The 22,923-nt window shown below is 45.2% G+C and overlaps 1 protein-coding gene across 7 annotated transcripts in view; it reads right to left on the reverse strand.

The window, feature by feature from the left end:
* Window positions 1-22,923, reverse strand: part of TET3 (tet methylcytosine dioxygenase 3) — a 102,387-nt gene that overhangs the window by 15,627 nt on the left and 63,837 nt on the right. For all 7 annotated transcript variants that reach the window (XM_070511946.1, XM_070511944.1, XM_070511945.1 and 4 more), the window contains 4 exons: window positions 15,434-15,524; window positions 8,805-8,898; window positions 1,399-1,607; window positions 8-158 (listed from right to left, as the gene is read on the reverse strand). In XM_070511946.1, coding sequence (XP_070368047.1) covers window positions 8-158; window positions 1,399-1,607; window positions 8,805-8,898; window positions 15,434-15,524 — 545 coding nt within the window. The remainder of the gene's footprint in view (window positions 1-7; window positions 159-1,398; window positions 1,608-8,804; window positions 8,899-15,433; window positions 15,525-22,923) is intronic.

Genomic DNA, 22,923 nt, shown 5'->3' on the forward strand with positions numbered 1-22,923 from the left:
TGCTCACCTCTTTGGGGTTGTCCCCCGCGAGGCGGAACTTGCGAGGCGTCTTGCTCCGAGCGTATTTGCAGCCATTGAAGTACATGCTCCAGGAACAGCCAAAGGAGAAGGAGGCACCGCAGGTGTTGGGGTCTTTGCCTTGGCAAGCGCAGGTCCGGCTGCAACACACATCGCATGTTAGGCACACAGCTGGGTTTTTTGTTCCAGAATCTTCCTTCTCTCCCTCAGGGGGCGGCCCAGATAAAGCCCGGCATCCACTGGCCTCCCAGTGACTGAGACCACATCCTTCCCCAGCATCTCTATTCCTTTCCCAAACTTCCTTGGGTAAAGAGCCAGCTCTGAGCTGTCTGTTCTGCTCCCACCCCTCAGCCTGAAGGTCTGAGAGTCTGTTGTTGGGAGAAGCACAGGGGTTGCTCGAGATGAGTGGGAGGAATCTAGATAAAAACCCAATAAGGTTTATATTTTTTCTTAACTCTAATATCTGTACCAGATCCAACACAGACCACACACATAGAGGAATAACGTGATCCACAGGGTTTGAGCATGCCTGCTTCCTGCAGGCCCAGATGCTGACAAGCCTTTAAACAAATAAACACTGACCTTACAATTCAACGCTTAATAAAACCTGGAAACAACCCAGATGCCCCTCAGTGGGGCAATGGCTAACAAATCGTGATGCACCCACACAGTGGACTACGACTCAGCAGTAAAAAGGAAGGAACGGCTGATACGCATCCAGAGACAAAGCTCAGAAACACTGTGCTCAGGGAAAGAAGGAAGACTCAAAAGGCCACACCCTGCATGGCTGCGTTTATATGACATTCTTGCAAAGGCAAACCCACAGGGAAGGAAACAAGACTGGTGGTCACCGGGGTGGGGGAAGGGTCTGCCTATAAAGGGGCACAGGAAATTTTAGGGGAGATGGAAGTGTTCTGTATCTTATTGTGGTGGTCGTGGCTACAAGACTGTAAACACTTGTCAAAACTCTTCCAATTGTATACTTAAAAGGATGAATTGTACTGTAGGTAAATACACCTTAATTTAAAAAGTGGGACAAACCCTATAAGGGTAGGTTTCGTGCATACCATCGATGCCTTATGTTAGTGGGGCACTCACACTTGTTCACACCTGTTACCATCATCAGAGCCTCAGAGTCAATCTGGGGCACAAAGCAAAGCTGGGCCGAGTCCTCTGCTCCAGGACCAGAGCCCAGGATGGGACCCGGGGTTAAGCACTGTTTCCACCACAGTCCTAACTCTGCAGGACTAACAGGGCCCTGGATGGGGCCAGAGCTCTCCCAGGGCTGCACAGAGTCCCCTGCATCTGCCGTCTGGAGCCCTGCTGATGAACCCTGGCCCGGCTGCCCCGACCCCACCTGCTGGGACTCCACCCACGTACTCATCATTGAGGCCACATCTCCGGCTGGTGGGGTTCCCGTACTTCCGGAGGGTGTCGGTGAGCTCCTGGTAGAGGGTGTCTCCGAGGCTGCGGGGGATGCCCTCCCAGGCCAGGATGAGGATGACGATCACGGCGTTCTGGCAGTGGTGGCCCGCCCGGTGCCGCACCAGGCAGAGCAGCTTCTCCTCCAGCGTGTGCCTGCGGATCACCTGCGGGGATGCGGGGTGGGGCAGGGCGGACACCATTAACCGCGGGAGCCAGGCACCCACGCTCCCCTGCCAACTAGATCTGGGGGTGCAGGTCTTCAGGGCAGTGTCCCTGGGGTCACACCCTGCTGTCCGCAACCACATAGGCTAAAAGACCGTCATAATTACGGAACGAAAAACACAAATGTTATTTTTTTTAAGAGCAAAATAAAAAATAATCACCACAAGATCTAAGTTATTGATGATTTATATAGACTTAGGAGTAAAAATACATAAATGAAATTGTAAGCCAAAATATATGCAGAGTTTTTCATTTTGTCCTAAAACACCTGCAGAGAAAATGCCACCTACCCATATGTTTTTAGTTAAAACGCAAGGACCCTGGTGCTGTGGAAAACAGTTTTTGGCAGTTCCTCAAGAAGCTAAACATATAAGTACCATATGACCAGGCGATGCCACTCCTAGGAATACACCCAAGGGAAGTGAAAGTGGGGACTTGGACCGATACCAGCACCCCCGCGTTCAGGGCAGCATTATGTAACGGTCAAAAGGTAGGAACCACCCAAGCGTCCATCAATGGAGGCGTGGATAAACACACTATGGCATAGCCATATGATGGAATATTATTCAACCTTAAAAAGAAAGGAAAGTCTGACTCATGCTACAACGTGGATGAACCTTGAGAACATTACGCTACGTGAAATAAGCCAGGCACAAAATAACAAATATCGTATGATTCCATTTACACGCGGTACCTAGAATAGGCAAATTCATAGAGACAGAAAGTAGAACAGTGGTTACGAGGGGCTGGGGGGAGGGGAGGACAGGGAGTTACTGTTTAACGGGCATAGAGTTTCAGTACGGGGTCAAAAAGTTTTGGAAATAGATTGTGGCGACTGTTGTATAACAATGTGAATGTAGCTGATATCACTGAACGGTATACTTAAAAGTGGTTAAAATGGGGTTGGCCCCATGGCCCAGTGGTTAAGTTCGCACGCTCCCTTTCATCAGCCCAGGGTTTTGCTGGTTTGCATCCTGGGCGTGGATCTAGCACCACCCATCAAGCCATGCTGAGGTGGTGTCCCACACAGCAGAACCAGAAGGACCTACAACTAGAATATACAACTATGTACTGGAGGGCTTTGGGGAGAAGAAGAAGAGGAAAAAAAAAAAAAAAAAAGACTGGCAACAGATGTTAGCTCAGGTGTCAATCTTTCAAAAAGAAAGAAAAGGTTAAAATGACAAATTTTATGTTTTGTACACTTTTACAATTTTTATTTTTATTTATTTATTTTCCTGAGGAAGATCTGCCCTGAGCTAACATCCACTGCCAATCCTCCTCTTCTTTTTGCTTGAGGAAGATTAGCCCTGAGCTAACATCTGTGCCAACCCTCCTCTGTTTTTTTATATGTGGGACACCTCCACAGCGTGGCTGGTGAGTGGAGCAGGTCTGCACCTGGGATCCAAACCTGCGAACCTGGGACACGGAGGCAGAGCATGCAGAACTTTAACCACTCAGCCATGGTGCTGGGCCCAACAATTTTTAAAAATTAATAATGTAATCTACCAAAAACCATTGAATTGTATAGATCAAAAGGATGAGTTTGGGCCAGCCCGGTGGTGCAGTGGTTAGGTTCGTGTGCTCCATTTCAGCAGCCGGGGGTTCATGGGTTTGGATCCCCAGTGCAGACCTATGCACCACTTGTCAAGCCATGCTGTGGCAGGAGTCCCACATAAAGTAGAGGAAGATGGGCACAGACGTTAGCTCATGGCTAATCTTCTTCAAAAAAAGCATGAATTGTATGGTATGTGAATTATCTCTCAATAAGGCTGTTAAAAAAAGCAAAGGCCTTGGCACTGCTCTGCTCCAGAGGATCTGGCCATGCCCTCATCCAGGTTCTCACCTCACTCTTCACTCACTCCCTAGACAGCATCCTGGCTCACAAAAAGACACGTCAAGGCAAAGGGTCCTGGGAGCTGGGGAATAAGGTGGCTGAATCTGCCCAAAGAATCCCAAGCAATTCTGTGACCAGGGAAGATGTGGGGGCCTGTGAAGAGGGGAGGCATGAGGGCAGACTGGGAAGGGCCTTGAGTGGCAGGCTGAGGGAGAAGGACTCGAGGCAAGGGCTCCCTAAAGGACCACAAGAAGGGGGCTTACTTCTGTACACAGCTGCATGCTTTACAGAGGGGGGCAGACGGGTGGCAGAGGGGAAGACGAAGAGACCCGCTGGAAGACCACCGACGTAACCCAAGCAAAAGCCGATAAAGTCCTGAACCAGGGCAGTGGGGAAGGAAACAGGAAAAGGAATGGATTCCAGAGACGTTCAGGAGAAAGGTGACTTTGGGACGACCTGACTTTAGGGGCTGAGGGACAGGGAAAAAAGTCTCACAAGACTTCTACATTCTGAAGCGCAGGAGAGTGGGTGGGTGTGGGTGTTGCTGCTCACTGGCGAGTTGACTGGGGACGTGCTGAGGTTGAGGTACTTTGCAACACCTGAGTGGCTATTTCCAGTAGGTCCCAATAGGATGGGGCTAAGGAAAACTTGGTCACAAGTATGTCAGGGCAGGGAGACGTCGAAAGAGGCAGTCAGCAGGTAATATAAAGAGGGAAAGGGGCCAGACTACTAGGTCTGGTGCCACCAGGTCTGGTGCCACTAGGGAGTGGCGTGGACCGTGGCAAAGTGCAAAAGCATCTGCCCTTCCAAAGGGGGAGGCTCGGCCTTCCCATCAACCACCACCTGGTGGGAACGCCAGCACCACCTCTTTCAATTTTACAAGAAGAAAACAGGAATCCAGATTTTTACGTGAAATCTCTCCTTTTAAAGATGTGAGCACCAGATTCAATTTTTTAAAATTGTGGCAAAATATACGTAACATAAAATTTGCCGTCTTAGCCATTTTTTTTTTTTTTAAAGATTTTATTTTTTCCTTTTTCTCCCCAAAGCCCCCCGGTGCATAGTTGTGTATTCTTCGTTGTGGGTTCCTCTAGTTGTGGCATGTGGGACGCTGCCTCAGCGTGGTCTGACGAGCAGTGCCATGTCCGCGCCCAGGATTCGAACCGACGAAACACTGGGCTGCCTGCAGCGGAGCGCGCAAACTTAACCACTCGGTCACGGGGCCAGCCCCTCGTCTTAGCCATTTTTAAGTGTACCTTTCAGTAACATTAAGTACATTCACACTGATATGCAACTATCAACAGCACCTTTTGCATCTCCAGAACTTTCTATCTTCCCAAACAGAAACTCCGTACCCATTTAACGCTAACTCTCCCTTCTCCCCCGACCCCAGCCCATGGTGAAAACCATTCAACTTTTTGACTCTATGAATCTGACCGCTCTAGGTACTTCATATAAGAGGAGTCACACAGTATTTGTCCTTTTGTGACTGGCTTATTCTACTCAGCATAGTGTCCTAAAGGTTTATCTATGTTGTAGCATGTGTCAGAGTTTCCTTAAAGGACACCTTGCATGCTCAACAAAACACATCTCTGGGTGATGGCTTCCTGCTTGAGTCACAGCCATAATGGTATCCCACCATGGAAGCATCAATCACATCATTATTTTAAAAACTGTCTTCTGGGAGCAGTAACACATGAAAATGCCCTTGAATCATCTGCGGTGTTATAACTCCCTGTATGACTGCCCGGCCTCCCACAGACTGAGCAGGGCATCTGCATACCTGGTAGGTACTGATAACAAACACAGCGGTCCCTGTGACTAGGGTTTCTGAGGCACTATTGTCAACCTCCACTCAGTGCCCGGGGCAGCGACCAGCTAATCGCACTCATGTGCTACATGTGTTCAGAGCACACGGGGAGACACTTGACCTGTCAAAGCTGAGACTGAGGCCACGTCCTTTTTGTTTTCTGAGTGGCAAACACATAAACGTGACCAGGCACAAGGAGACAGTCCTCTGTGGCCACACCCTCCCAGGCCTGTGGGTACACTCAGAAAAACTGTAAGAAAACCAAGAGGAGCTCCCGACCCACACTCTACAAAGGAACCCAGCAGGATGACATGCACAAGGGGCAAAAGTCAAAGGTCAACAGATGGCACAGACACACCAACAACTGAGCATGGTGACATAGATGGTGCATGTGCCATCCCAGAATCACACACCTCTCACCCAGATTCTGGGCAGGAAGACCCTGAGCACAGCACCCGCAGAAACTCACATGTGTCCTCTCATCACTCCAACGTTGGTACTTAGTTCCACCCCTGGGATCTTCCCAGAAGTCCACTCCACCAAGCTCCTGACGGGCCTCCAAATACCTGCCTTCTGACCTCTGTGACCCTTACAGACTGGCCCAAGAAGCATCTCTGAGGTTCTTTTACCAAAAGCCCATTTCTGCTGTCCGTGGCATTTGCTTCTGACATGCCTCTGTTTACTCTGAACCTTCAAAATGCTACCCAGGTCACGCTCTTACTCCCATGCTTGGTGACTTCCATACTTCGTACAGGACACCTTAAAATCAGAGATCACCAGCGGGCTCTCTGGGTCGTCCCACTGCTTTCTCACATCATTTTCTTAACACACATTTGCTGGGAACCCATGATGCACCTCGACTTTGCCTCTCAAGATCCTGGCCATTTACATCTAGAACCTGTCAGGTGCACTGCTTTTAGTTGAAGGTACTGGTTGGGTGTTCAGGTTGCAAACACAGACATGAACCCTGGTTGGAAGAAAATCCTGGCTCTGGACATGGGACGAGGGGGCAGGGAGAAGCACAAGAGGCACCGCCCACCACGGACAGCTGGATGCTGCCACCTGCCCATGGCCACAGACCACCGCCTGGGCCCTTGATGCCATGCTGCCACCAAGAATAACCTGTCCTTGGCGTTTGTGGGTCACTTCCCCAAGGAAAGGGAACACCTGCCCCTCTCCAACTGCCAAGGAGGTGGAACTCTTCAGATGAGCCCTACCACAAAAATACTGGGGTATTTGGCGTCTGTGTTAGCAAAAAATAGGAGTGGTGCATGACACTAAGGGAGATGGATAGAAAAGAACAAAAAACATAACTCAGCGCTGTCATTTTCTTGCCACTGTGATAGTTCTATGATTTACCATCACTTGCTCTTCTCATAAGAAACTCTTTCCTCTCTCCTTTTTCCTTTGTGCATCAGATACAGGAATTTCTCAACACCTGGGAACACTGTCGCTATGCATTTCCCTCTACCTGGGCTTTTCTTTCAAAGCCGGCATCGCACACCAGATCCCATGATGCCCACAAGCTGTTCCACCTTTTGGACAAAACTTCAAGTTCACTGTGCTACATGTGCTCTGCTCTGGGCATCCGTCCACAGACCCCGGGGGACCAACGTTCTGAGGACTGAGTTCCTCCCCTCCATCATTCTGCTTTCCTGCCACAGTCCCAGGAGATCTCACACTTTACCTGGGCGCCTCCCTCCTCAGTCCTCAGCAGAGCCACACAAGCAAGCGCTGGCAAGAGTTAACCCTTCACCACAGGCATCCAGGGGCTGGAAATGCATATTCTCTTCTTCAATGCCACCCCCATAGCTAGCTGTTTTCTTTTTCTTTTTTTTTTTTTTTTTGAGGAAGATTAGCCCTGAGCTAACTACTGCCAATCCTCCTCTTTTTGCTGAGGAAGACTGGCCCTGAGCTAACATCTGTGCCCATCTTCCTCTACTTTATATGTGGGATGCCTGCCACAGCATGGCGTGCCAAGCGGTGCCATGTCTGCACCTGGATCCGAACCGGCGAACCCCAGGCCGCCGAGAAGCGGAACGTGTGCACTTAACCACTGTGTCACTGGGCCGGCCCCAGCCAGCTGTTTTCTTTCCTTAAAGTGCCAACTGTTTCTGAAGCTGCAGAAGTCCCTCACTCTACCTGTGACCCAAGGATCTTAAGATTCCTGCCCAAGGTTTTGGAATTCCTTGACAACCGCATGAATTAGCAGGAGAAAGGGGCAGACGCCATTTCCCTGATGGGTTCTCTGGGTGGATAACACCCGACCCTGATCAGTCCACCTCCCGCTGCAATGACCATCTTGCACGAGGGCAGGGACAACGTGCTTCTTCACACCTGTGATGGCTCTAAGTAGTTCCGGATTCCTTTGTTGTTTATAATTCTGCAATACCAACTGAAAATTGCTACAAATATGTATGTGGTAGTTCAGGTTCAGATACCTTCTATTTCAGTAAAACCCAAGGTGCAAAGGCATGGGGGTATATACCAGATAAGAAGAAGGACGTGCACAGATGGACACAGGCTCACAAAGGTCATCTCGCCACCTTGCCTCGCTCAAAGCAGCCACGCATCCGTTCACAGCCTTTGTGCCTTTGCTCACGCGACCCTCCTCACCAGCAGTGCTTCTACCCTCTCCTCAGCCCCTTTGATACGGCCCCATATTCACGGCCCCACGCGTGTCCACCTTCTCTGGGAAACGCAGCCTGATGTTCTTCCCGCCACGCATGTCCCCTGCCCCTGAACTCTACAACACCAAGTCTGCCTCTCGAAGTTAACCCTCGATTTTTTGGGTCTCCGTGACTTTATGTGTCTCTAGGGTACCACAAGCAGCTGGAACACGGGGACAGAGCCTTCCATCTTCCACGCCTGCTCCCCCTACCAAGCCCCCTGCACAGCACGGAGCTCACGGCTGCCCGACGACCCTGCTCTCCTGAGCACTGAGCCTGCAGTGGTCCTAACCGTCTCTCTGAGGACTTAAGGGGAGGTCAGGAAAGTTCGGGTGAAACTGGGGTCTGAGTCATCGACGTTCCCCCTGCGGAGACACTCAGGCTGCCTCCAGGGAAACAGCAGTTCAGAAGTGAAGCGGATGCAAGTCTGTCCCCGACCCTGCCCGGGGCCTCGCCTCCTCCAGACAGGAGACGGGAACACCCGCAGCTCCAGAGCACACGGAGGGGCAGGGCAGTCAAACGGTCCCCAGCAGGGGCCAGCCTTGGTGAGACAACATCTGCAGCCTCAACCCTGAACCACGGGGACGCTGCGAGTTGAGCATAATGACCAGAGCAGTTCTGAGGTCAGCCCAGGACACCAGGAGCTGGCATTTAAACAAAATGAGGACAAACGGGGCTGAGACCGGGGGGAAATGGCCCTAACCAAGCACCAGATGCTGGCTCTGCAGTTCCCCTGCACAGTAAACACGTGTTTCCTCCACACAGCCTGAGCTGGCCTGCAGGGGAGACTGAGGCACAGCCTCAGCTGCGGGGTCTTGACACTCACCCACTTGGCGATGGGGCAGCCACGAGAGCTCTTCCCCTCCTTCCCGGTGTAGATGACCTTCTCGATCCGGATGGCTTTCCCCTTCTCTCCGTACCTGGAGAGGGACACAGAAGCCACCGTTAGCACAGTGGAACCCCAAAGGAGAGCAACTTACGGTAAGAAGGTGGGCCTCAGTGTGCTGCAGCTCGGGTTTCTAGTTACCACGGGGGCAACGGAGAAGAAAGAGAAAGGTTTAAGTGTTTATTCTGTGCTTACAGCCTCCAGAGACACAGTGGCTGGGTTTACCTCCCAGGTTCCTATGGCCTCTGGTCCACGTGGTCCAGCTCTGTCCCAGGGCAGAGGGGCAGTCTAGCAGAGTGTCCCTGACATTACCTCTGAGCCTCCAGGAAGGGGTCTCAAATGAAAGGCTAAATGCAGCATTTGTATCCAGCCCTGTTGCTAAGGCACCTCAGAGTGAGTTAGTTATAAACTCAATAAACAAAGGAAAAGAAATGGGGAAACCCGCACTGTTCTCTTTCAAGAATCCCAGCAGAGACACGTGAATATGAGGACAGAGAGCTGAGGCGAGAGGAAGGGACCCCACCAGGCACAAACGGGCTCCAAGGCTCCCCCGGAAGGTAAACAGGTCTGGTTACCGCACACACTCCTGCCCTGGCCCACACACACATGCACACACTCAGGGATCCTGAGACCATCTAACTAACCACACGTCACATTCAGAGGTGATGAAACGATGGTCCCCAGAGCTGAACCGACCTGCCCAAGGCCACACAACTACCTGGGGGCACGCGAGTTACAGTACAGCCTTGGCCAAGGGCAGACAGACTGAGATGAATGCCAGCCCAGCCAGTTTCTTGTACAGGACAGTGGCCCAATGACTGAACTTCTCTAAGCCTCAGCTTCTTCATCTGTAAAATGGAGTTAAAAATGGTTCCTAACTCTTAGGCTTGGAAAAAGATCACATGAGATAATCCACAGGGAACACATTATCTAAAGTGCTTTCAAGTTACTGGTATGAGGGAAGAGCCCCAATCAATACTAATTACTCTTAATAATGTAAACAGCCATCTTACTGAATTGTCTTTTGTGTGTGTGTGTGAGGAAGATTGTCGCTGAGCTAATAATAATCTTCCTAAGACTAATAATAGTCTTCCTCTATTTTATGTGGGATGCCGCCACAGTGTGGCTTGATGAGTGGTGCTAGGTCTGCACATCGGATCCGAACCTGTGAATCCCAGGCTGCCAAAGCATGAACTTAACCACTGCACCACCAGGCCGGTCCCTGAATTGTCTTATTTTCAACGGCTCTTTAGTTTCAGGCTCTTTACAATACCACATCATCTGTAAATAGGGTCATTTGCCACCTCCTCCTGTCCACTCTATCTCAGTCTTGTCTCTGTGTTGGCAGCGCTTCTGAAGTGCTAGCAGGCATCTTTGCTTATTTCCTGACTTTACCAGAAATGTTCCCAACTATTCATCACTGAGCATGAACCTAGCTGACTTCGGGATACAAGCAGAGACTTCCTTACTTTTTAGGGTTTTACTAAGGGTCTCCTGTTGTAAGGATTTTTCATCAAGAATTGATTACTTTTGGGGCTGGCCCCAAAGCTGAGTGGTTAAGTTTATGCACTCTGCTTCGGCGGCCCAGGGTGTCACCGGTTCTGATCCCAGGTGCGGACCTACCACCGCTCCTTGCACCATGCTGAGGCAGCGTCCCACATGCCACAACTAGAAGGACCCACAACTAAAATATACAACTATGTCCTGTGGGGCTTTGGGGAGAAGAAGGAAAAATAAAAAATAAAACCTAAAAAAAAAAAGGATTGATTACTTTTACCAAATACATTTCTAATGTCTAAGGACACAGACGATTGAATGGTTTTTCTCCTTTGATCAATTAACATGGTATGCTATTTTAACAGACTGTCTAAATCAAACTATCCTTGTATTTCTGTCATGAATACAATTTGGTCATGGTGTATTATATTAATACACTATTTAGGGGCTGGCCCGGCAGCCAAGAGGTTAAGTTTGTGCGCTCTGCTTCAGCGGTCCAGGGTTTTGCTGGTTTGAATCCTGGCTGCGGACATGGCACCGCTCGTCAGGCCACGTTGAGGTGGCGTCCCACATAGCACAACTGGAGGGACCTACAACTAAAGTATACAACTATGTACTGGGGGGATTTGGGGAGAAAAAGCAGAAAAAAAAAAAAGAAGATTGGCAACAGCTGTTAGCTCAGGTGCCAATCTTTAAAGAAAAAACTATTTAATACAGGGTAATGCTATCATAGCTATTAGTTACGCATATTCCTTACATACATCCATAGACAGTTGCACATATTCTCCATTTCACTCATTCCACTTCTAAGGAATTTCTACCTGAGAAAGAACTGTACAAATACAAGATTTAGGAACAAGATATTCATTAACTTAAATATCCAGTATAGAACTGGCTAAATAAAATAATGAAATAAATTTCCATACAATGGAAAACCATGTAGCCATCAAAAAGGATTCGGCAGAATTATACGTACTGACATGGAAGAAATTAAGTAGGGGAACAAAGATTTGCAAGTAGTGGGTATATTATGATTGATCCCATTTGGTTCAAAATTTCTCTGTATACATATGTATATCTTTGTAAATGTTTAGGAAAAATTGAAAGGTAAGCATCAAACATTTTTTTAAAAAGTTCGTTTTGCTAGACAACTTTAATTGCTAGACAGCTTTATTCACTCTAAACTTTTTTTAAAAGGCCTTTTATAGACATGTTTTATTTTTGTAATTGGAAAAGAAAACAAATATTTTTAAAAAAGCCGATCTAAGGTTTCTCTGAGTTCAATGTTCTCTATTTCACTCCAGGTCTCAGTGAAGAGGTGAAAAGTGTTTCTGCTAATGACCACATTAAAATTCCCAGGCTATGTCAGTCCCTTACAGAAGGTGTCTGGAGACAGGACCCTGGGGAGTTTACATAGCCTGGGCTGATTCAAGAGGAAAGGACCAGAGAGCGCTGCTTTTGTTTGGTTCCTGGAAAACTTTCAGTGGAACAAGCATTTATCAGGAAGCAGCCCACAAGTACAGAGCCTGGGCACTCAGTGTGTCCTGGGGTCGCTGTGGGAAGAACAGTGACCGCACCGCTCTCGCTCCAAGGGACAGGATATCGGGTTCCCCACAGGAGGGTGAGCTGAGGACGCAGACCAGGCCTTCTGACCAGGACCTGCCCCACCATCCTGCCCTTGTGAGAAATGCTTCCTGCCGTGAACTTGACATTCAAGAGAAATTAGAGGGCCAAGCACGACTGACCAGCTAGACTTTTTTTCAAACTAGAACTGTCTCTGTGTTTAAAGAGAACCAACTGACTCTGGATTTAGGATTTTTTCTTAAATGTCTTACTTTCTGGCTACCATTAAGAGGCCCTTCTAGTATACACATGAACTCCGAGACCCTAAGCGAAGTCTGCAAGGACAGGCTGAAACCTTATTCTAAAGCGTAACCTGATCATTTTAGCCAGTGGCTCTCAAAGGATGGGGCCGGGACCAGCATCACTTGGGAACTTAGAAGGAATGCAGACTCTCGGGTCCCATCCCAGACCTGCTAGGTCAGAAACTGGGTTGGGGCCCAGAGACCTGTGCTTTCACAAGCTCTGTGGGAGACTCTGAAGCACACTCAAGCTTGAGAAACACTGATCTGAAACTGCTTTTTCGGCGTTAGCTCCATCACACAGCAATGAGACCAGTTACCCTGAACTCAGATTTGCTAGCACGGTGTCAGCTGTTCCTGTACAGAACGAACATTTAATGAATTCCTAGGCTGCAGAGAATTCCCTTCCCAGCTGGAGGACACGTGGCTCTGTGCAGCACACCCTTCTCAGATGTGGGTTTGAACAACTGACTTCAAGTATCTATGACAATGAGGACCCGGCTACCCAGGAGGAATGGAACCCATAAATAAACTAGGCTAATATTTTAGGATTTGCTATCAACCTCCCCCTCCTTTCTCCAAGTCTTTGCCAGATAAGCTAAGAGCACCGTCTCCTCGATTTCAGTTCCCTCCCTCTCCCTGCCTTTGGCCAGCTCCTGGCAGTAGGGTGGTCCTGCAGAGAGAGGGTCAAGGGGAGAGGCTAGGGAAAAAGACAGCCTGGACCATTCACAAAGTGGACCCCTCCCACCCTCTGCCACCAGCCAGGTGACTTTCATCAATCGTTCATTCCTCTCCTTGTTCTGGAAAGGAACTTAAAAAGACGTCGATAGGATAAAAATAACAGGTGATGAAACCAGAATAACAGGAGAAACAGACAGACGTGATGTTGGTACACAAAACGCAAACACTGGGGTCTTCTGCGTATTTTGAAAGATGAGTCTGGAATATTTCAACAAATGAGAAATCGAGCAAGCTAATGAAGACTCCTTAGGGTCACAGCAAAAGGACTCAGGAGTGAACGTGAATAGGCTCCCCTGGGCCAAAGATGAGAAACTTCCCGCCTCCTAATGGGGGTACACAAATCTGGCTCTGAGCTTACTAGCAGCCAACATAAAGATGGAATCGCAATCTGTTATATGATTTACAAGGTCCTTAAGATAAAAATAAACCAGTTGCTCAGGAAAAACACAAGTATTCCTGGTCTTGAGAGGAATTCCTTCCTTGGATCAGTTTCTAGAGAATCCACACTTGGCTGTTATTTTTAAAGCAATGAGAGAGAAAAGGACAAATCTCAACTTTATCACTCTCTCTTAATCCTCATTTCAAAACATACTCTTCTATAACTAAAAGTTATTTAGAGAGCTCTCTAGAAATCTTATAAACTGTTACCAAGAAACAAACACATACAAAAACGGTCCCAGATCCAACTCGAAGATTTGACTCCTCCACAGCCCTCAACTTGAAAACGACAGGGTCAAGATTCCTTACAAAACCACCGGCCAAAGAGATGCCCGCTCCAACCTCAAAACTGCAAGACATACGTAGGTGGGCACACGTGGGCATACATGTACAACACACGCCCTGTTTTAAATGTTTCATTCTCAGGGACTCAGAGGTGCCCCTTCAATCAAGCTTGAATTTGCAGATTGGGTCTTTGATCAAATGCTTTTTGAATATAAATGTTTCCAGATGGCACAGGGTTCCATCTGTTAAAAGTGTTCACAGCAGATCACTGTCCTCCATTCCTCTTACCTTTTATTCATTCAGGATGCCATTACAGTTATTCAGTTCAAACTCATGTTCCCTGCTGTATTAATGACAGGATTAATTTGGCTCCCCTGGTCAGAGAAAATCTGGTTCCAAATTTGTAGAAACTCTAAGCGCCTCAACCTTCCACACATCTGTAGGCGTATGTATGAGCAAACATGTTTCTGTCTACAGAATCTTTGCCTTTATTATTAAAATACTAATGCTTGTTATAAAAAATGTAATCAGTACACATGTATATGAGGTAGACACCCTGCGTGCAGTACTTACTAATAAGCACTAAGTGCTTTCCAGACATCAGTTCAGTTTATCCTCACAACTTTCCTCCAATGTATGTACTTTTATCACGGTCTCCATCTTGCAGATAAGAAAACTGGGTCACAGAGAAGTAGAGAAACTTAGCAAGGACTCAGCAGCAAGTGGCAGAGCCAGGACTGGACCTTAATCTAGCTCTGGTGTCCATACGCTCTCAATCACCAAGCTATTTTACCTCTCCATATGCTGGAACTCACACTATTTAATATCCGCTGTGGAAATGTACAGAGATTTTAAAGTCTCTATCTATACAAACTGCTGTAAAAAAAAAACAAAAACAAAACAGAGCTATTAAGTAAAAACCCTATGGTCTTGAGTTTGAATTGGAAGCGTCAATATAAACTCATGATATATTAAATCACTAAACAAAACAAAAATCAAAAACCTACACATATATCTTAGCTCCTTCAACTGCAACAGCCTAGAAACAATGAGCACCCCAGTAGCAATGAGTACCCCTAGTACCCAGAATCTGTTTTCTCAATACATTTTCCTCCAATAAAAAAAAACCAGGACTTCTTGGATAAATGCACAACGTGAACCCAGAACACCTTGTCATATGAGAAATCAAGAAAGATATTAAACACTCCTAGGACCATGTCAAAAGGACTGAGGAGACAACCTGAAGAGACACCCACTGGCAAAAGACAAGACATTACATTCCTTCTAACAGAGGTACAAAATACCACCTATGAAGTAGTTTTGAAAACAAGAAAGAATGGAAATGCAACCTGATTTAGATCAAGTCTTTAGATCTAACTACCAATTTACAGAGGGCAGAAGAACTTGTTACACAATACTACAAGAAAGCCAGCAGCAAAATTCAGACCATGGGAACCTCTTTAGGACATATACCATTTAACCCCATTTCTTCAATAAAAAATATTTCAAGAAAGACAGAGCAAAAGAGTGGGGGAGGGGGATATAAGGGGGCAGACCTACAGATAGAAAGAAACGCAGAAGCAGCATAGGGGGTGAGAATCCCACATTCATCCTTCCACAGTCTGGACACCAGGGCTTCCTTTCTGTAGACTATCTAGTACAAGGCAACGAAAATGACAGCTGCTTAAAATCCATATTCTGTTAACAACTTGCCCATTTCTCCTTGGACATCTGTGCATCACTCACCGCTCCTCCATGAGTTCCCGGATAGAGGCTACCGTGGGGCCAGATCCCAGGTGAGTGTAATATGGACCTTCATCTTTCTCCACTATTTGTTCTGCAGAAACACAGAGTAAACATTATTTGGAGACATCAATTCATCAACACTAACTTAGAAAGGCAAACCACCAATAGGAAAATTAACGGGCACAATACAAAAGAGGAAATCTAAATGGCTTATAAACATGTCAAAATGTGTTCAACTCCATCAGAAATCAGGAAATACAAATTCAAATCACAACGAAATACCATTACACACAGACTAGATTGGCAAAAATTTTTAAATCTGGTAAAACCAAGTGTTGTCTAGACTGTGATCTCACCACTTGGAATTCAGTTTACTGTTATACACGTTCTAGACCTGGGGTTGGCAAACCACTCCACTCCTAGGTATATACCCAAGAGAATCAAAAACAAGGACTCAAACAGATACTTGTGTGCTAGCGTTCACAGCAGCACTATTCACAAGAGCCAAAAGGCAAAAACAACACGAGCGTCCATCAATAGATGAACAAAATGTGATATAGTTATACAATGGAATATTATTCAACCATAAAAAGGGATGAAGTTCTGACACCTGCTACCACATGAACGAACCTTGAAAACATCATGCTAAGTGAAAGAAGCCAGACACAAAAGAAGAAATATTGTATGATTCTACTTACATGAAACATCTAGATTAGGCAAATTCATAGAACTAGAAATCAGATTAGAGGTTACCAGGGGCTGGGAGGGGTGGACATTGAGGACTTATTGCTTAATGGGTAACAGAATTTCTGTTTAGGGTGATGAAAAAGCTTTGGAAATAGATAGTGGTAATGGTTGCACAACACTGTGAATGTAACTGATGCCACTAAAATGTACACTTAAAACAGTTAAAATGGCAAATTTTGTTATATATGTTTTACCACAAGTTACAAAAAAAGAAAGGAATGAAGTACTGATACGTGCTACAATGGGGATGAACCTCAAAAATATGATGCCAGACACAAGGGTCCCATGTCGTATGACTCCATTCATACGAAATATCCAGAATGGGCAGAGTCATAGAAACAGAAAGCCGGGTGGTGGCTGCCAGAGGCTGGGAGGAGGGAGAAATGGGGAGTAATTGCTTAACGGGCACAGGGTTTTATCTGGGAGTGATGAAAATGTTCTGGAACTGGAAAGACGTGGTGGTTGCACAACATTATGAACGTACTAAATGCCATTAAACTGCTCACTTCAAAACGGTTAATTTTATGTAATGAGCAAATTCACCACAACTACAAAAAAACGAAAGGAACAAGCTATCGATTCACACAACAACACGGATGAATTTTAAATGAATCTTTCTAAGTGAAAGAAATGAGACCCCAAAGACAGGAGCTTCGGAAAACAGTGTTTTGACTGGATACTCTAAGGCTGAAAACAAAAAGAACTTTACACAAGTACTGTGCTACAGTTGGCAAGTCTGTCTCCTATCTGAGGAGACATGACGACTAAATACAATGTGGTATTCTGCATTGGGTCCTACAACAGTAAAAGGACATTAATGGAAAAATTGACAAAATCCAAAGAGTCTGTAGTTAACAGCACCGTACCAACACTAACGTGTTCGTTTCCAACGGGCCATAATTATGTAAGATGTTTACATTAGGGGCAGCTGGGTAAAGGGTACAGAGGAACTCTGTACCAACTTCCCTGCTTTTCTAGACATGTAAAAGTTTTTAAAAATGCAACATTTTAAAAAAATAAACGAAAAACCAGGCAGCAGGCCCTACTTTGCTGATCCTACCCTAGAAGGAATCTTGGTCACATGCATCAAAACACATGTCCAAGGATTTTTGCAGCAACGTGGTTTGCAACACTCAAAACTGGAAACAACTCATAATCCAACAAGAGTGGGCTGGATAAATAAATGTAGTAGAGTCATAAGATGGGATACATCCAGCAAGGAGAACTGACAACCTGCAACAACATGGCGGAATACTACATCCTAGCGAGGGAAAGGAGGACAGCACAGAAGAGCAAATAGGGTAAGATTACATTGAAATAACATTCAAAAACAGGCTCAACTTGGGGCCGGCTCTGTGGCCGAGTGGTTAAGTTCACGTGCTCCGCTGCAGCGGCCCAGGGTTCAGATCCTGGGTGCAGACATGGCACCAGTCGTAGGCCATGTTGAGACAGCGTCCCACATCCCACAACTAGAAGGACGTGCAACTAAGATATACAACTGTGTACCGGGGGGGGGGGGGGGGGGGGGGGGTTTGGGGGGATAAAGCAGAAAAAAAAAAAAAGATTAAAAAAAAAACAGGCTCAACTAAACTATACTGTTTAGAGATCCATCCATAGGTGGTAATATTGCTAGGTTGACTTATGAAATTGCAGATACTCAATGATTTTTTACCTACAAAAAATGGTGATTTCACATGGGTCAACCTTAATTAATAAAAAGAAAAACAAGGAAATCACTGTCACAAGTCAAAAGAGTGGTTACCTCCGAGGGATGGGAGAGGACTGCAATTGGGAATGGTAAACAGGGGACTTCCGGGAGCTGGAAATGGCCTATTTCTTGATCTAAGTTTCGGTTACACAGGTGTTCCTTTATACATTTTCATTAAGTTGTATACGAAGGTTTTGTGTACTTTCCTATATATGTAATTCACAATTTTTAAAATGTAAAAAATTTAATGTCATATCTATTTTATGCAGAACATTATGTGCAGATTCATGGGGAATACAAGACAGGATAACACAGAATTGTTGCCTTTAAAAAGTTTATAGGGGCTGGCCTGCTGGTGTAATGGTTACGTTCACATGCTCTGCTTTGGTAGCCCAGGGTTCACAGGTTCGGATCCTGGGCACAGACCTACACACCACTCATCAAGCCATGCTGTGGTGGCATCCCACATATAGAAATAGAGGAAGACTGGCACAGATGTTAGCTCAGTGACAATCATCCTCAGCAAAAAAAAAAAAAAAAAAAGTTTATGATCTACCTGGGCAGATAAGACCCACACAAAAAAGGATACCTAATTTCAAATCAACAGGGAAAGATTAATTTTTCAATGCATGGTGTTGGGACAACTGAGAAAAAAAGTCTGATCCATATTTAATACCATATCCCAAATGGCTGAAAGATTTAAGTACAAAAAAAAATGAAACTATACAAATTCTAGAAGAAAAGCAATGGAAGAGTTTTAAAAAATAATCATGGAAGAGAGAAGGTCTTCTTTAAGTAGAACATGAAATTCTGAGGCCACAGACACACACATACACACGCAAACCTGATAAGTTTAACTAAAGAAAATTTTATAATAATAACTACCAAAAGTCAAGCCAAAAAGCAAACAACATGCTGGGAAGAAATATTTGGAACTCATACCAGACAAACGGCTAATTTCCTTAATATATCAAGAGCTCCTGCAGCTAAATAAGGTTAATAATACAAGAGAAAAACGAAAAATGAGATAGAAATGATTCCTTGAAAGGGAAAGGCAAATGGTTCCAACATAATTAAAGCTACAATAAGGTACCGGTTTTGCCTTTCAGATGAATCACCATCAAGATCTGATCGCTCCTTGTATTGGTGAGAGAATAAGAAAGCAGGCAGTATGGAAAGTAAGTCAGCAATATATTAAAATTACGTGAGCCTGTTTGACTCAGCAATTTCAACGAATTTCAAATCTTCCAAGAATTTATTTCTAGAAATTTGGATATGCTTGCGTATGCACAAAGTGATATGTAGATACAAGAATACTCACTGTATCATTTGAAATGGCAAGATGTAAGAAACCTAAATGTCCATCATAATACACTATGTATTATAAATACATTATGGCACATTCATATAATGAAACACTAAGCAGCTATCAAGAGGCATTAGGCAGCTCCAGGTTTACTAACAAAAAATGACCTCCAAGATATTTTAAGTGGGAAAAGAAGCAAATTTCAGCACAGACTGTATAACATGCCACAGTTAGTGTACACACAATCATAGATACATTAGTAAACATGCACACATATGCAAGCATGAAGGTATATGCGTCATTACTCACCCTAGAATAAGTATGAGCAAGAGCAAGTTTGTGAAAATGAGTTCAGTTGTGTTCTTGGTTTTATAAAAACAACAACAAAAAAGATTCGCAATGATGTGTGCAGCGACAGCAGAGGCACTGATGAAAGTTGTCTACCACTTACGGCTTCCGCTCACAGAGGCTCTTCACCCCCACTAATGTCCTGGGTCAGGCTCTTGCCAGAATTAGTGTCATGATCTCCTAAGTAGTCGGCCCGCCTAGGCCATCCTACCCAATAACACCAGTTACACTCTGAAAACAGAAATCCAGTCACACCACTTCCCAGCGGCGACTCCATGCTGGACAGAAGGCAGAACCCACACTTCCAGAGCACAGTCCACAAGGCCCCCACCAGGCCACCTCTGCATGCCTCCTGGCCTCGCATCCTGCAACAGCCACCACAGCCCCTTCCACACAACCGTGCGACACCCCTGTGTCTTTAAGCATGCCTTCTCATTGACAACAGTGCCTTCCTCTATTTCTCTCTTTGGAAAACCTCCTTTCTTAAGGCCTAGTTGAAACGCCACCTTTTCTGTGAAACCCTATCGGACTTCTCAGGCTTGGTTTCCCTCTGGACTCCTAGACCACCTTGCAGACAACAAAAATATCAAAGCACGTATCACAGCACAGATCAATGGTTAACACGGCACAGCAGAATGAACAAGGATTTTGCAGAGACCCTGGCCACTGTAACGAGTTATCTCCCCAGCCTCTCTCATCCTCATGCCTTCGTGTGTAAAATGCGTGAAGGGCTAAGTGCGGCATTGGGCGCATAACAGGAACTCAATAGGTGCCAAACAAACTGTGTGACTGTGACCGAGTCATGCAACCTTTATGAGCCCTCGGAGCAGTTAAAAATCACGTTTCTACATTACAGAATTGTTGAGGATTAGATGAGAGAGAAGGTCGCTCGCGTAGTTCTTAACCTATCAATGGCTAAGTGTTTCATGAATGAATTAATACTTTCAACTAAAGGATTAAAAATGACTTGACCCAAACATACACTATTTCGAACCATAAGAGAGAGACGATTGCAGAAGGATGCATGTGAAGTGGAGGAGGGGAGGAGACCAAGAGGGGGCACGTAGGGAAAGAGAATGTAAGAACACGAGTGTTGGAGGTAGCGGTCTGAAAGTTCTTTATACACACTAGGACACCACACAGTTCAGAGAAAATAGGACCTAAGAATATGCCAGAACTTCTGGGCTCCATTTCAGTTTCCATCGTCTGGAGAAAAGTCAAAGCAATGGATTGACTGCAGGGTCTTACACTAGAACTGGAACACGATGTAGCTTTTGGTGACTACCTTCTGCCCCAAATCAGAAAAACTTCAAACTTACAAAGTTAAGGGCAGAGAAAGGAAATTTTCAGGGCGAAGATGCAAACCTAATCTTGGCAACTCCATCCCAGCAGCTGGGAAAAAAGATAGGAAGATGCAAAACCCCACCAACCCGGAAAGTGGATGGCCAGGTTTCTGTGGGGAGGGCACTGAAACGCAGAGGGCACACGCAGCACCAAACGCCCAATAAACCAGTCTCTCCCTTCCAGCAGTTTATAAGGCAGCCTTATACATATATATATGTATACCTCACTTCCCTTGATCATACGTCTGTACGTGGCAGAAGATATTCTAGGGGAAGAAACTGGACTTACAACCAAGTATGCTTAGTTATAAAACTAGTACTGCATACGTTTACAAATTTAAATAGCCTAATTTAAACATATATATACACATTTACACATACATGAGGATATATATATCCTCATTATATATATACATATATACATATCCTTGTTATATATATATCTTCATTATATACAGAGAGAGGATATATCTCTCTCTCTGCATATATTTAAATCTCTCTCTGTATATATATCTACGTCTTCTGTGTGGCAAAGGGCTTGTACTCAGTTACAGTGCCAGACAGGTAACCGTATTTTGCAAGGTTCGGATAATGTTGGATAGACCACAATCTACGCTCTGAATCAGTGCCCAATATATGCTTCCGTTTTCTCATAGCGAAATAAGGTTTCTTCACCTTCTTGGTGCTGTTTAATGCTATTAACCTTAAATTCAGTGAGTTTGCCCTTTTTACATTTCTTGCACTGTCTTCTGTCACTTTGTTTCCCATGGTTATGTTTCCTTGTTTTCTTTCTTTCTTATCCTTTGCTATAAATTTTGTATTTTCTTCTACCCCACCCCCGACCTCCAGTAATCTGGAACATCTATAGTATGTTTTGAGTAATGTCAACGGTACTTTCGGAGAGAAAAAAGTTAGCACTCTTCCAATTTCTCCCACCTCCTCCTTCATTTTACCTCCTGCTTTTTGTTGGTATCCTCATAACATATTTCCCCCTCTCTATTAGAAAAAGAGATATTTAATATAAAATAAATGTATTTCAAGTACAGGGTAAGCTACATTGTTTTTGTTTTAGAAAGCCAATCGTCACAGTTATTTAAATTTAGACTCTACATTTAGCGTTCACTGCCAGCCCCTTCACACCACAACTTCCTCTTGACTGATCTGATTCATCTCCAGAAAATCTGAGTTCCTGCATATTTGGAAATGTTTTTATGAAGCCTTTACATGTGAATGGCAACGTTACTGGGTATAGAATTCTCAGGTCAAACTTTTTATCTCAATACTCTGAGAACTGCCAATACGTATATCCAACAAAGAACTCACATCCAGAATAAAACAAGAACTGTTACTGCCCAATAAGAAAAAGATAGAAACACAATAGAGAAACGGGCAAACGGCCTGAACTGGTAGTCCACAAGGATGTACAAAAAGGTGCTTAGTCTCATCAGTTAGCGGGAAAACGTAAATTAAAGCCACAATGAGATATCATCATACACCTACCACAGTGGTAGACAGACTGGTGATCACGTTTGCTCGTAAGGATGCGGGCCACTGGTGGTGGGAGCTTAAACTGTTACAACCACTTTGGAAAACGGAAAATAGCTACCTCCTAAAGCCGAACGTACACAATTTCAGTCCTAGGTACATACCCAACATCTAAGTGGATACATACATGTACCAGGAGACATACGTAAGAATGTCTTATGTCAGCATAATTCATAACAATACCAAATTGGAAACAGTCCAAAGACCATCAACGAGCTAATGGATAAATGGTGGTATATTCATAAAACAGAATACTATATAGCAATGAGAAGGAATAACCTACAGGTCCCGCTACACTCACATAGATGAATCTCACAAACACAACACTGAACAACAGAAGCCAGAACATACAAGAATAAACACATATGTACATATGATTCCATACATATGAAGTTCAAGAACAGGTAGAACTGATCAACCTGGTCAGAAGTTAGAATAACAGTTACCTTTGGACAGGGGTCGGCAAACTATTTATGTTAAGGGTCAGATGGCA

This window comes from Equus asinus, chromosome 6, assembly GCF_041296235.1.
Source record: "Equus asinus isolate D_3611 breed Donkey chromosome 6, EquAss-T2T_v2, whole genome shotgun sequence".
In the NCBI taxonomy this organism is placed as follows: domain Eukaryota; kingdom Metazoa; phylum Chordata; class Mammalia; order Perissodactyla; family Equidae; genus Equus; species Equus asinus.